General features: G+C 40.7%; 1 protein-coding gene across 2 annotated transcripts; it reads left to right on the forward strand.

The window, feature by feature from the left end:
- The first annotated feature begins 467 nt into the window (after positions 1-467).
- OGFRL1 (opioid growth factor receptor like 1) lies at positions 468-15,503 on the forward strand. 2 transcript variants are annotated; one of them, XM_054722250.1, is made up of 7 exons: positions 468-849; positions 5,137-5,223; positions 5,380-5,461; positions 9,215-9,293; positions 9,391-9,457; positions 9,563-9,708; positions 14,105-15,503. In XM_054722250.1, exons 1-7 carry the CDS (start codon positions 613-615, stop codon positions 14,766-14,768), a joined length of 1,362 nt encoding a protein of 453 aa, XP_054578225.1. In that variant the 5' UTR covers positions 468-612; the 3' UTR covers positions 14,769-15,503. The 2 variants fall into 2 exon arrangements, with proteins under 2 accessions (XP_054578225.1, XP_054578226.1); XM_054722251.1 differs by having other exon boundaries at positions 5,383-5,461.
- Positions 15,504-15,912: the final 409 nt, after the last annotated feature.

Raw genomic sequence — 15,912 nt, forward strand, 5'->3', positions numbered from 1 at the left:
GTGGACAGGGCTTGCTGAGGACCGTGACACCTCCTGGACACCAGGTCCACCCCAGCCCTCCCTCCCAGAGCTGGGGAGACCCATCACTCCTCCCGCTCGGCAGGAAAGAACCCCAGGGCAGGGGTCCCTGGCAGGGGAGTGGGAGTGGGGCTGAGGGTGGGAGAGGAAGAGGGAGGGTCAGGGAGGAAGGGGATAGATAAGATGCCAACCCCAATCCACCCCTGGGGACATCAAAGGCAGGGCTGGGGCGGCTGGGGGAGAGGGGGCAGCAAGTGAGGTGCGTTCCAGGAGCCCTGGGCGGCGGCGCTCAGGCCGGAGCGGGCTGTTGGCTGCCCTGGCTCCGGGCGGGCACCGGCTCCCGCCCAAGGGGAGGAGAAGGAACCAGATGGGCGGGTTCAAGCGGTGGCGGCGGCGGTCCCGGGGCGACCGGCTCCTCCCCGCGAGTGTGGCAGTCTGCGCTGGCCGCGCCGAGGCAGTGCGGCGCCCGCCGCCGAGGATGCCGCCCAGCGCTCTCGCCGCGGCCGTGCCCCGGCCCTAGCGCGCCTGCCGCAGCCCGCGCCCCGCGCCCCGCGCCCCGCAGCCCCGCGCCCCGCGCCCGCCGCCGCCTCTTCAATGGGCAACCTGCTCGGCGGGGTCAGCTTCCGCGAGCCCACCACCGTGGAGGACTGCGACTCCACCTGGCAGACGGAGTCGGAGCCGGAGCCGGAGCCCGAGGAGCCGGGGCCGGGCAGCGGCGAGGGCCCGGGGCAGGAGCCCGAGCAGCCCGCGCAGCCCCCGGAGCCAGCCGGCGGGCGGCCCCGCGCCAGTCCCGCGCCGGACGAGGACGCCGAGGCGGCGGGCGCCCAGCAGGTACGCGGCCCCTGGTGGCTTCGGGCTGGGCCGGGGCGCCCTTGCCCCGGGCGCCGGGAGGAAGGACGTCGCCGGCGAGAGGAGCGGGCGCCCGCCGAGCTGTGCCCGCGAGGAGGGCAGGGGCACCTGGCGGCGGCTCGTCCTCGGCGGCCAGACCCCTCCGTGCCCGCGGACCGGGGGCCTGCGGTGGCCGGGCGCGCCGCGCCGATCGCCGCCGATCTGGGGCCTGATCGCAGGCGCGGCCAGGAAGTCCTCCAGGCGGAACCCAACTTGAATGAGTGTTTTCGCTGCCTCTGCAGCGCAGCTGGGGGATGCGAAGGTGGGGTGGGAGGACCCTGTCTAAAAATAGCGGTTTGTGGAAGCCGGTCTAGTGCGTGTTATTGGTGCAAATTGCCCAGAATAAGGTGGGACCGCAGTTGATCGGCAGCGAGCGCTCCCCCCCACCCCCGCCCCCCAGGGGCGTTTGCAGCCGGTAAAAGTAGTGTGGAAGGTCCCCATCCGAAGTTAAAACGCCACGGATTTTACCCACCAGGAAGGCCTTTCAACGGAGGCGGTCAGGGCGCTCTTCACCAATCTTATTTCACGCAGAGGACTTGTTGATCCACCTGTGCTTAAATCATTTGCCTAATACAATTTGGAGGAGAGGTTGGCCAAGAGAGAAATATCCCTTGTGCCCTCTGAGGCAACAGAAAATAATTCAGAAAACTTTAAAAAGGAGGAAGTGTCTAGCCAAACCTCTGAGGAAGTGTGCATCGGAGAGGCATTTACTGTTGGCTCTGCATCGGGCCCTCCTCTGTATCAGCGAGGGGAAAAGGAGCGTGAAAAAAATGGAGCCCGAAGAACCACAGGTTCTCTGCTCAAGTAGGGGAATCGCCCCCTCTAAGTACTGCAGCTGAGGCTGCCTCAGACAGCTTGTGGATGGTCTCCGTGTAGGTCAGGAGGAAACATACAGTCTTAGTGCGAGCTCTATGCTAAACAAGTTATTTTAATCGACTGCAATTTTGGGGGTGGGGTGGGAGTTGCTGGTTTTAATGCTCATTTTAGAGAAGACAGGCCTAGAAAGCAGCTTGCTGAGGATCATCCAGAGAGAGGAGAATGCACACCCAAGCATATACATATATCGCCAATGTCAGAATCTTAACCTGTTGGAATTGTGAATATCCCTGTGCCCCTTGGTTCTGGTCTGCTGCTGGGTCGTTTTGCATTGCGAACAGGAAAGTACTACATGCTGTATTCTATATTTTCCCCTTCCATTTGTCTCCCAATTAAGTAACGGTCTAAAGAAGTTTGGGTTATCAAAACACACCAGCAGAGATTCAATCCAACAATCAGGTCCATTTATAGAAACCAACTTGATAATTAATGTTTCAATCAGTTAATTGCAACCCCAGCCAATGGTAGACCACACCAGCTTTCCCTTTTTTCCTTTAATGGTTGATTTTTTTCATGTTGGTATCACCACCTAACTTCTAAAAAAAACAATCGCCTTTTTAATTTTGCTTTTTGACTATCAACCCCATTTGTTCCCTACTCCACATAGTCAATTCATTTGCAAGTACTACTGGCGCTCCCTTTAAAGTATATTTCAGACTTTTTGCCACTTCCTAGTCTAAGTTAATACTTGACAAGTGATGGTGCCATTAACTCAGATGGGTAAGTCTAGGGAGAAAGCAACTTCAGAGGTTAAATCAGTAATTCTCCTGAGTTCGGTACCCTCTGGGACATCCAAGTTGAGTAGTTAATTATATCGGCGAATGAAACCCCAGTCCTGGAGTCCTCAGCATATAAGACTGGTGGTATTTAAAGTCATGGGAAGATACTGGTCATCAAGGAGTGATGCAGAATGAGGGCTAAGCCTTGGACACTTCACTGCTCCATTTAGAGCGCTTGAAGATGAAAAGGAGCCAAAGAGGGGAGCTATTTGGTCTGACGACAACCTCCTCTGGAGGTGTGGGACCTGACAGTGTTTCAGGAAGGAGGGCGGCATTAACTGGCACAATGGTGCTGGGAGGTCCCCTGAATTGAGCAGAGAAATCATTTGGTAAGATGGGGATTTGCTAGTGACATTCACAGGTGCTGTTTTGATGGAATGCTGAGGATGAAAGCCTGGTTGGGGTAGGTCATGGGAGAAGAGGAGGAGGCAGGGAGTAAGAGCAGCTCTGTGATGATGTTTTACTATCAAAGGGAGCAGAGCTATGGATCTGTTGTAATCAAAGGGGATTTGGGGCAAGGAAGGTTGTGTATATTTAAGGTTAGAGATGCTACAGCATGTTTGATGAGGGGAATGAGCCAGAAAAGAGGGAAATTTTGATGATACAGGAACTAGGAACAAAAATCCTTGCCAGAGCAGGTGAAAAGGGATGGGATAGAGAGTGCAAAAGGAGCAGAAGTTGGAGGAGCAGGGATGGGTGTGGGCAGGCTGGTACATTTAGACGTTGGAGGCGGCAGTGGTGCTCATGATAATTCTGGGCATTAGGTAGGGCATGAGTCATTACCTTCATTTCACAGATAATAAAACTAAGATTCAGTTAAGTGATTTGCTTAAGGCCTAACAAATAAGTAGCAGAGTTGAGACTCAGCCCAAGTCTCCTGCTTCCAAGTCTTGGGCTGTTGACATTATACCAAAGCAGGGGTCCTCAAACTTTTTAAACAGGGGCCAGTTCACTGTCCCTCAGACCGTTGGAGGGCCGGACTATAGTTTGAAAAAAAACTGTGAACAAATTCCTATGCACACTGCACATATCTTATTTTGAAGTAGAAAAACAAAATGGCAAAAACACCCGCTTGTGGCCCGCGGGCCGTAGTTTGAGGACGCCTGTACCAAAGTGTCTGTAATGACCCTTCACTTTTAGTGGAGCTGAAATTGATTTGTACCTAACTAGTTGGACTGGAAGCCCAGAGAATAGGATCTAGTTCCATTGCTGTCATTAGACTCTGGGTCTTGTTCAACTTCTCTAAGTCTGGGTTACCTTGTTTCTAAGGTGGAAACACTAATAACTGCCAGCCAGGTGCATTAGAAGAATCAGATGAAATAAAATACATGTAAGCACTTTGTAAACGGAAAAGTGCTTTCTATACAAATGTAGGATGATGATTCATATGGTTGTAGCTGAGGCTAAATAGATTCAGAAACTTGCTAGGCAGAGCTCTTTTGAAACGTGTGGGAAGGACCAGAATTTAAGCTTTTCCTTGCTTATGTAACATGGCAGAGTAGCTAATGTTAAACATCAGAGAATGTGGTGGTAAAGTGTCTCTGTACTTGTAGTAATAGTGAGAATCACACCACTTCAAAAACATGCAAAAATTGCTTAGGCAAAGCCAATCTATCAACACAGGTTGGGGTAGGAGATGATGAGAGAAGGATTGGGGGAAAAGCTCTTAATGAATGTTGAGATTTAAACTTTGTCTTCTATTTCATAATTGTCATCAGTCTCATTGTTCTGAGGGATACTGGATATGAAGCACTTTATTACATATTATAGTACTACATTTAGTTTACACATGGGTTGTAAATAAATTACATTGACCTACATCTTATATTTTAAAACTTATTTAATGGTGGTGGGAATTTTCCTTAAAGTATAAATAGTATGAGTTAACTACTATATATAAGTCATTATAGTCTGAAGTTCATTGAGAGCTTTTCATTTCTTTGTGTGTATATATTTTAAATTTGTTAATTTATATTGCATTGTATTATCACTGAATTAACACATTACTCTTGACATTGTGTATTTATTATGGTGCTATGAAGGATGGAATTTAGAAAGCTATTCAGTTTGTTTTAAAAGCCTCTTTTTCTTACATAAATATTACTTGATTTCCAAAAGCAGCTAAATATTGCGAAAGTAATGACAATTTTCTATGTAGAATTGATTTATTATCTTAACATAGTTTTTTCAGTATTATGTAAAGTACACTAAAATAAGTTTTGTCATAGAATCAGTTGTATAACATATGGTAAAGTATATGTCTTAAATTCATTTTGAATTCTATTCTCATGGATATTTATCCATAACATTTAGCCTCTGTATACTTTTAGTGAATAATAAAGTTTTTAATATAGTAAAACACCTTAGGACAAATGTTATTATGTTCAAATCAGGAAGACAGAATGCCAGCAAATGTATTATTGAAAGGACTTTTATAATGTTTTCAGTAATCTGGACAGCTTGACACTTTTTGGGCTTTCTTTATGGATGGTCATTGTTTCGAGTTTGTTCTGGAAATTTCTCAATGAAATTATCTTGCTTAAACATGTGAATGGAATTTCACTTTTTATTTTAGGGAGCTGATTCCACTGAAGCAACTGCCAAACCAAAGAGAAGTTTTTACGCTGCGAGGGATTTGTACAAATACAGACACCAGTACCCAGTAAGATACAGAAAATTTTTTTCTAAAATGAATGTAAAATATTTCCCTTCTGTTTTTCTTATTTTGTGGTGCCAGTGAACAAACATTTAAGAAGGGTCATTGTGCTTTTTTTTAAATATGTGCATATGCTGGAGATTGATTTATTTTTTCCTTTAGCAGAACTTCAAAGATATCCGGTATCAAAATGACTTGAGCAATCTTCGCTTTTATAAGAATAAAATTCCATTTAAGCCAGATGGTGAGTAATCTGCTACTTTGGTAAGAAGCAAAGTCGAAATAATAAGTGTACTTAGTTATTCTTTGCTTATTCCATGGTCAGTACATTCTCAATGCATGTGTTCATTGACTGGGTTCACTTCACTGTACAGTCTGATGAGTCCCCAAATTCTAGAGGAATCACTGTGGATTAGCAATACCTTCCCACCACTTGTTTACAGTGGCTATTATCTGACAAGGAGTGGAAGCCATTATTGTGATTGGAAAGGAGAGGACATTTTTAAAACCATAGAAAATTAGGTGATTAGGGAACCTTAGAGCTCAAATTCAGCTTCCTCATTTTAAATATAAGGTCACTAGGTCTTAAATCTTGAATGACTGACTTGTTGAGTTACTCAGTTGTGAGAGTTGGGTCTCAGTTCCAGGGTTCAGTATTCTTTTCACTGTGCCATACATGAAAATTATTCAGAACGTAATTGAAAAGCGATGTTTATATTAGAATGATCTTTCCTGTAGACTTCCAGATTCAGGAGTCACGGAGCTAATAGCATTCCTAGTTCAGTGTTCCAATATCCTGCCTGGGAAGAGTAGGTCTCCACTCAGCTCTGCAAATAAACTTGCCTCCTTCTTCACAACTCCATAGTTGCCCTCATAGGGTCGTAAGAGGATGCAGCCACTATGGTAATATGCGTATGTCACTGAGGCACCATGCTATGAGTCATGGTGGGCTCCTAATTTTATTCAGCTCAAACCAGCAAAGCTGGCTTCTCTCCTTTGAGCCCTTATCTCTGTGAGGAGACCAAATGGCCCTGGCTCTTGCCCTTTGCTCTCAGTGAAAACTGAGCCAAAACCACAGCAATGTGAGTCAGGAATGAAGGTCATGGATTGTAAAACTTCCCAGTGGGAGGGCCTTCATCTTCTTTGGTGAGCTAACTGGAGGAAGGATATCTGAAGCCTGGGTGGAGTGTTTGGAGGAGGAACTCCTTGTACTGTGCACTAAAAAACACACCAGTTAGGTGTTAGGACTAAGAATTGCTGAAAGGCTAGAATCACTTTAATTAATTTTCTGGTGTCTCAAAAGTCTGCTCTGATTTGGAAGGGAACATCTGGATAAAAATGCTCTGTTGTATTTACTAATTATAAAAACACACTGCTTTATTTACTAATTGAAATAATATTAATTAAACTATTAGTATTTTTAAAAAATATATTTTTATTGATTTCAGAGAGGAATGGAGAGGGAGAGAGAAAGGTAGAAACATCATTGATGAGAGGGAATCATTGATTGGCTGCCTCCTGCATGCCTCCCTGCAACCCCGGCATGTGCCCTGACTGGGAATGGAATGGTGACCTCCTGGTTCATAGGTGACACTGGCTGGGAAAACTATTAGTATTTTTTTTAGGAGTTGGGGCAAGACAATTTTTTGAAGAAATGCAATGACAAATTATTAACTTGACTCTGATTTGAATTTAATTAAATTTATCTATGTTCAATGTTTTAAATATTAAAAACATTGAACACAAGCCTGGCTGGAGTGGCTCAGTTGGTTGAGCATCGGCCTGTGCACTGAAAGGTTGCTGGTTCCATTTCCAGTCAGGATACATACCTGGGTTGCAGGTTTGTTACCATCAGGGCACATACAACTGATCAATGTTTCTCTCTCTCGCACTCTCTCTCTTTCTCTCCCTTCCTCTCTCTAAGCATATCCTGGAGTGAGGATTAAACAAAACAAAACAAAAAATATTGAATACAGAGATATGACAGTATTTAACTGAATTATTTTGATATTTCTTATAGATTTATTTTGGAGATAGTAATTTAAAACAATAAGTAATGCACTCATTTTTTGTAATCTTTATCAAAAATTTATTTTGAAATCTTATAAGATAGGTCCAGGTCAGAAATTTTAGCTAAGGTCACATAAAATGTTATTCTATTTTACTATATAAATTATCTCAACTCACACACTTTCCTCTCTAGTATGTGTACACACACACACACACACACACACACACACACACACACACAAAATTGAAAAGTGATTACATACACTCTTGACAGTAAGCATAAGCCTACAAGAATGAATTTTACTTATTAAAAAGGAGGAGGGGCAGTTGGAAGGGAAAACAAATGGGAAGCTATGGAGGTAGATGGTTTCAACATGCTGATAAAACCAACAGTATGATTCAAAAGTAACTTTTTACCAAACCTTTAAAGTGTGGCCCTCTGGTTAAGGATAACAGGGGGGTGGGGGCATGTGTGGGGAAGGGGGTGGGATGGAAATGGGGGGACGAGGACAAATATGTGATACCTTAATCAATAAAGAAATTAAAAAAAAAAAAAAAAGAGTGGCCCTCTACTAAAAACTGATGATTTCTGGAGGAAACAAAAATGAGATGTTATGTTTAGAGAATATTACATTGTTCCTTTTTCTATAAAATAGACTAAATGGCCTATTAGTCTACTGAAAGGACCTTGACAGATTTAATCAGGAGGATTTTGTTATAATAAGTTCCTATAGGGGAACTATAAAATGTGACAAAGAGGACTTACTTTTTGAAACAAGAAAGACCTGTGTTCTATTTCTACATTTATTCTTTTATTAGTGTGTGACTTTGAATAAATCACACACTTTCCTCATTAGTAAAATGGAGATGGTAACACTGATTTGGAAGAGTTTTGCAAAGATTAAGGTAGATGATGTATACTAGATATAATATGGGCCCAACATATGGTAGGTACTCAACACCTTTTTCTTTTATCTTTCAATTTTTGTGTTAATCCTCACCAGAGGACATTTTTTCCATTTATTTTTAGAGAAGGTAGAAGGGAGGGAGATTGTGTGTACGAGAGAGAGAGAGAGAGAGAGAGAGAGAGAGAGAGAGAGAGAGAGAGAGAGACATGGATTGGTTGGCTCCAGCAAGCGCCTCCACCAGGGCTGGGGATTGAACCTGCAACCCAGAGGGCAGACCAATACTCTAACCACTTAGACATACTGGCCATAGCTCAACACTTTTTTCTTTCAATATGTTTTTATTGATTTTAGAGAAGAAGAGAGAGAGAGAGAGAAACATCGATGTGAGAAAGATTGATTGGTTGCACCCCATAAATCTGACTATCTGCTCTGACCCGAAATCGAACCCGTGACCTTTCAGTGTAGGGGACAATGCTCCAACCAACTCAGCCACACCAGGGCTTTCTTTCATTTTTTATTCCTCCTTTTCTTTGCTTCTCTCCATCTCCTTCTCTTCCTCCTTCTTTTCTTTCTTTTCCCCTGGGATTCATCTCAATTTGATCCTATCTAGTATTAAAAGAACTATATGACCCTTTAGGGCAGGGATTGGTAAATATTTTCTGTACAGGGCCAGATAGTAAATATTTTCAGCTTTTGGGGCCATATGGTCTCTGTTGCGACTACTAAACTCTATTGTTCTGGTGTAAAATACATAAATGAATGTTATTCATTTGTGCATGGCTGTGTTCCAAGAAAACTGTTTACAAAAACAGATGTCAGACCGTAGTTTGCCAACTCTTCTGTAGAGTAACACTGTTCTGTAGAACTTCCTGCAATTTGAGGTATCACTTTTTTAAAAAATTAGGCCTATTATGTAACTCAGTGTATGGCATAGGGAATTCATTTTTTAAAAGCTATATTCTTGTGGGCTGTTATTAATATTTAAAAACGTCTAATATAAAGCTTAAGTGATTAAACTTTAAAATGCCTTCACCAATGTGTTCAATGTCTGGCTCACTTTCTGCATGTTTACTGTTCAGGTGTGTACATTGAAGAGGTTCTCAGTAAGTGGAAAGGAGATTATGAGAAGCTGGAGCACAACCACACTTACATCCAATGGTCAGTTTCATCTCCTCTGTCTTGAGCCAAGCCCTAGTCAATCATGCATGTTTTCTGGACAACATTAATATACAAACATTATTTTTCTGAAAAATAGGCTTTTCCCCCTGAGAGAACAAGGCTTGAACTTTTATGCTAAAGAACTAACTACATATGAAATTGAGGTAATGCAAGCTCATTTTATTTTATATGAGATGGCCAAATAATATTGCTACTTTATTGACCTGGTAACGACTGAGTCATTTCAGCTGACTTTTCCTTTTCATTAGGAATTCAAAAAAACGAAAGAAGCAATTAGAAGATTTCTCCTGGCTTATAAAATGATGTTAGAATTTTTTGGAATCAAGCTGATTGATAAAACGGGAAATGTTGCTCGGGCTGTTAACTGGCAGGAAAGGTTCCAGCACCTGAATGAGTAAGTGAAGCCCCTGCTGTACATCAGGGCCAGCATGCTGCTTTCCTTCCCGTGGCTGGACTTCTCCGTGGAACCCGGGAATTCCCAGAGGAACAACGAGCAGATGGACCCAGGAATTTGAATTCAAAAGCTGGTCTGAAATGCATTGCATTCCCTGTTCTATATTCTAAAACAAAACAAAACAAAATTCCAAGTAGAAATATGGCTGTTCAGCTTCAGAGCTGTTTATTCCTGAAATGGCTCCACTGCCCACAGCCAGTGGCCTGCTTCCCTTTTTATGACTTCTTTCTTGTCATTTATAGCTACTGTTTGTGTACAGTTTTCTGAATCCCCTCTACGAGTTTGTGAGCTTCATGGGGCACAGTCTGTTCCTCAAGCTTAGCGCCTTCTTGGATTAAATCCATGAAGTAGGCCTATGACACAAAAGTCATTTTATAAGACTGAGATAGTCTCATATACAAAAAAAAAAAAAAAATTCGAAGAGGGAAATTAGAATCTTTTAGAATCTTTTCTGTTTTGGTAAAAAACCAAAGGCTACTTTTGGTTCATGAATCTCAAACCCTTTGAAGGAAACTTTAACAGTTTATTTGGAATGGATTTGCCATATTCTTTTGCTGAGATATTTGTAACTTTCATTAATACTTTTACCCCAAGTTTATTTTTCTTAATATTTTCTTTACATGCAAACTGCCTTATTTTTCCTTTTTAATTATAGGGTGGCTTATGAGTGCTAGACTATAAAACCAACAGCTTGAAAGCATTTGTTTAGCATGTTATAATTAACTGACCTGGACAGGTACTAAGAGAAAAAATAATTAAAACTACCTAAGAAATTTTTCTTTGTCCAAAACAAATAAGAATTTTGTGCATCAATTAATTAAAATTGTTGTATCTTTCTAGAACGTTCATCTCACTTTAGTAAAGTAAGTATTAATGTTCAAGCCTTTCTTTTACTTTATTTATTTATTTATTTATTTATTTTAGAGAGAGAGGAAGAGAGGGAGGGAGGAAGAGAGAGAGAGAGAGAGACAGACATTGATTTATTGTTCCACTATTTATACATTCATTAGTTGATTCTTATATGTGCCCTAACTGGGGATTGAACCCACAACCTTGGAGTATTGGGACAACACTCTAACCAAGTGAACTACCCGACCCGGGCTCTTTTACTTTTTTTAGTTATAATCAACACTATTAAAATGGTGACTTGTACTATAATACTGAAGAAAAGGGCATAAAGCTTTATGATCCTGATTAGAAGATCCATTCACTCATAACTGAAGTTAAATTTGACTTAGGGCACTTAAAGCAGAAGTATGTAAGTCTCTGCCTAAGCAATGCTGGTAGCTATCTCTAGACAGAGTTTCTAAGCTCTTACGTCATACTGTACAAGAAAGCTGTATGCAAGTAGCCTATTGACATGAAGGATGGCGGAAGTAAATCTTTGGAGAGGACGGGTAGTATCTCATCTTTCATGTACTCATGTTTATCGTTTTAGAGAATCTCTGCCTCCAATTTGTTTTTGGTTGGAATAGCAATCTTGCTTAGCAAATGTTTGTTGAATGAATAAATGATGAACAACATATGTTTGTCAGCTTAAATCCTCCTGGGGTTATATTGTCAGACTTCTAATTGATAGCTGGAAACAGAGCCCTTCTGAAGGTTTTAGTTAAATGATTTCCTGGGGTGAGTCAGGGGAGGGGAGCCCGAACTGGCTGCCATGTGCCCGCCCCCAACCCGCTCCATGCAGCTTGCTTACTTTCCACCACCCATTGTCTCTTTTTCTTTTCCCTGGCGATTGCATAGAGCTTTTCCAGCTGTGAGTGAATTGCCTTAAAATCTTCCAGAAAACAACTTTCCTTTGAGGTTTAGTTGCTAAAAATTTATATTGCCTAGATTTGAACAAATTACAGGGGACTCTAGAAAGACTTCTATGTCATTTTTTTTCTTCAGTTGGTTTCTTTTCTGATTTACCCTTCAATGTCATAACTTATTTGTGTTTTAACCTATATGACATCTTGAGTTTTTTAGAGTAGACAGGGAATTCAATATTTATTTATAGGAGCCCAGCTGACAAAAATATTGAATGAAAGTGAAATGAAATAATGTTCAGTGAACAAGTGGCTAGAAGAGGTGAAATATTTTCAAACATGACAGTACAGATATATAAACCAATCACTAAAATGTATTTCCAATTTTATTTGTAATCACCTTAGATGACTGACTGAGTCATATTTTAGACTCTGGAATATCCTCTAACTTCTATTTTCTGTTTCCTAGTTCTTGCCTTTTGTGTATTCTCTCTTCACCTGCTTGGTCTTCCTGAAGAAGTCCTTACCTCTGTCTAGAAGCCCAGCCTCTCTTGTTTATCAGCTGATAACCCCAAAGACTGCTTACAGTATTAGGAGGATTTTAGCTACTTTTCTTTCTTCCATTTTGTCTTTATTTGTGACATTTATTTCAAATCATATTGAAACACCTAATTTCTTTCTTATATAATTTTGTTCCATCATCCTGATCTTTATTTTCTTCAACCTAAGTTTTTGTCCTTTTCTACTGTTACATAAATATTTTTAATTGGAGAGTGTGTAGATATAAATGTATACAGAAAATTTATTTTGGCCATTCATCTTGGACCAAATATATGAAATTGAGCTGTTTGCAAATATAGTAAATTTTGTTGTGTCATATAACTCATTAGGATTTAAAAAATATTCTTTCACTTTCCCATACTTCTCTTTATTGTAGACATATGAGGCAGATGTTGCCCAAGAGTTTTGTCACTAAGTTTTTAGATTATACAGAATCTATATTAACTTAACAACTAAGTCAATTGTGCCACTAATGGCATATTGTCCTGTCTTCACCCAAATTTATATTGTCCCCAAATACCCTTACTTCCTATTAAAAAGTACAGATTCAAAAGGCTGAAACATGCTTTACCTTTTGCCTTCAAAGAGTTGAATGTTAAGATAATACTTTTTTGGTAAACAACCGGAAGGATGGTGACAATAAAAACTGCTTGACTTATCTTTTCCAGTGTTTGGTTAGCTCAAATCCTTAAGACGTTTGTTTTATCCAAACAAACTCTCTTCTCAAACTATGAGACCATGGAACCACTCCCTTGTTTCCCTCAAATAATTCATTAACATCCTTTTCCATTCTTCCCAAATAGTTTGCTAGTTATTCCTAAGTGAAATCCTCCAAGCATGTTTGGAAGCCAGGACAGGCATATGCAATGCTTGTAACCAGTAGTTTCTGAGGTATAAAATAGGTTTCAGGAAGTTAAAAGTAAGTGATGGTATGGTTGTGTTGCAATATTGTGTAAACAAATATCTGGGCTGTTGATGACAATACATGATTAATATATGTAGCTGAAGATTCCTTTTGGATGTAGCCAGGCATGTGCAATAAGGCAACTATTGGGCTGAGTAAAGTGGGGGAGGAAGATTATGAATTGTGACAAAATAGAATTGGGAAGCTTTGATCTGATAATGGCCTTAGTATGGGGACAGGAGAAAGATGATAGTGCTATCTGGGGGAAAGGGCATCTTTGGAATCAATGTCATTGGAAGGAAAATTTAAAATTCTTCGATAGGGAAAGAGGAGAGAGAGGCCAAGCATGGAAGAGAATTGAGTCACTAAGTTGGGGTAGGTACAAATATGGTAGTTCTTAATATCAGATATTTAAATAACAATATTATTATTAAATAGTACCTATTATTTATTGAGTTCTACATGGCTTGCATATTTATCAACTGAATTAATTGTTGCAAGAGTCCAGTGAAGTCCAGCAAATGAGGATACGAGCCTTAGCGAGCCATCGTCATTTCTTGTAGTTGTACGTGTTCTGCTAAATTAGTCAGTGTTGCATCTTTTGTTAGAATCGTTCTAGCAGGATAGAGTGTTTTTTTGCATTTTTCCTTATGAGTTGGCTAATATGGTAGATTTTGCTGACCAGTTAATACTGCAAATCATACTACTCAGTTAACAGCTGATATTGTGTTTAGATTCAGCACTGGTTACCTGTGACAGGTACAGTACATTGCTGTTGCAAATAAATTCTCTAATAGATCACTTATCCTCAGTGTATTTAAGAAACAACAATTCAACAACAGTGGAAATAAATTTTAATCTAAATATTTTTTTCAAATTTGACGAACTTAAGAAATAAGGAGAATGTATGTTATATGTTTGAGTTTCTCATGATTGACATTGCATTGAGGTATAAGGGTTTCATACCTTCAAATCTGTTTTTCTTAGTGGTGTCTCTACAAGTCATTACAAGGCTATTTCTGTAAAAAAAAAACAAAACATTTTCCCAGTAGTTTTTATTTCCCTGCTTTCCTCCACCTGATTTCCTCACCCCCTCATTTTATTCAATCCTCTCTTTTAGGTCCCAGCACAACTATTTAAGAATCACCCGTATTCTTAAAAGCCTTGGTGAGCTTGGATATGAAAGTTTTAAATCTCCTCTTGTAAAATTTATTCTTCACGAAGCTCTTGTGGAAAATACCATTCCCAATATTAAACAGAGCGCGCTGGAGTACTTTGTTTATACCATTAGAGACAGAAGGGAAAGGAGGAAGCTCCTACGTTTCGCCCAGAAACATTACACGCCTTCAGAGAATTTTATCTGGGGACCCCCTCGGAAAGAAGACGCAGAAGGAAGCAAAGCCCAGAAAATGCCTGCCCCTCCCGTCCCCGGTCCTAACAGTCAAACTTCTATGCACAAAAAACCTAAGGACTCCAAAACTTCCTCCTCAGCGGCTCCTGTAAATAGCAAAGCAGCTGAAGAAGAAAAAGCGGCGCCTAAAGAGCCTGGGGAAGCCACAGACAGGCCCTGCGCAGAGCCCAGCAGCGAAGCCGCCAGGCCAGGGGACGCAGAGGATGGGAATGCTGAAAATTCAAATTCTCAACCAGAAGAAACAGTGAGTAATCCCACAGAGAAGAAAGAGAGTGCATCTCCTCCCGAAAAAGATGAAGAAGGTGAAAATCATAACAAAGACTGTGCAAGTCCTGGAAATACAGCTTCCCAGGATGAGGTACTGTTTCAGTGAATTAACAGAAACCCACAAACCAGTTTAGGGAGAGGAGGCGGAAACTGCTGTACGGTTTATCCGAAACAACAGAGGTCACAGTTCAAATTTTAGCCATCTGTTTGTGATTTATGTTGTAAGCATTTTGTTGTTGTTTTTTATTCTGGATGATATTAAGTGTAATAAGATGTTTAAGACAAGACCCAGTAAATGAATGTATTCGGTAACACTTTTGGGATGTGAGTTTACAAATTCTGTGTACAGTAATTATTTTATGTATCTGCAAACACTGATGCAGTACTTGGGATATCAAATAAATTATTTTGAGAGGGTGCAGTCTACCTGAAGAAAATCAAGAGGATAATTTCATTATGTTGCCACACCTTTGCCTGTTTTATGGATTCCTTTGTTTTTTTAAGCTGGAAAGATCTAGAAGTACTTTGGATTTTTAACTAGGAAGTAACTTGGATTGTTTTCATTACAATACCTCAACATGTTTCTTTTAGATGAAATGGATGCTCTTGGGGAGCTGTAACCCCCCCGACCCCAGCCCATTTGTCAGTCTTGCTGCTGTCTTTTCCTCTTCCCCTCTCTGCTCTCACCCGCACCCACCATCTTGTCAGGCAGCACCCCTGTTTCTGGTGTACATTCGGATAAACTATATTGAAACTTAAATGGAGCAAAGTGGGACTTTTAACTGTATAATTTCAAGAATTTGCTTTGCTTGAAATAATAAAAATGGTTTTTTTGTATTAAGTGCTTAAACATTTTTTTTTTTTTTGATGCAAAAGTCCAAGAAAAGAATTTTGCCTTCTGTGGCTGTTTCTTTCTCATATATTTCTTATAATATTTTAACATTATTATTACATATCAAGAAAAATCATAAACACTGTGGTGAGAAGGTCAAAATATGCATACAGATATAGTGAAAGCAATGAATAGAAAAAAATTTTCATTTTATTTTATTTAGAAAGGAATTGGCTTTTGTGTGTCTCTTTGGCTTTTAAGAAAAGTTCTATTCACTTTAATCCCCAGAGAATGTTTACTATGTCACATTTTTAATCACATCATATATCATCTGTTCCATTTATTGATCAGAGGATTTTAAGCAGAGCATTTCTGGAAAATAAACACACCAGCAGTATGCCTTTACAAATATGATTTT

Source organism: Eptesicus fuscus, chromosome 10, assembly GCF_027574615.1.
Source record: "Eptesicus fuscus isolate TK198812 chromosome 10, DD_ASM_mEF_20220401, whole genome shotgun sequence".
NCBI lineage: Eukaryota > Metazoa > Chordata > Mammalia > Chiroptera > Vespertilionidae > Eptesicus > Eptesicus fuscus.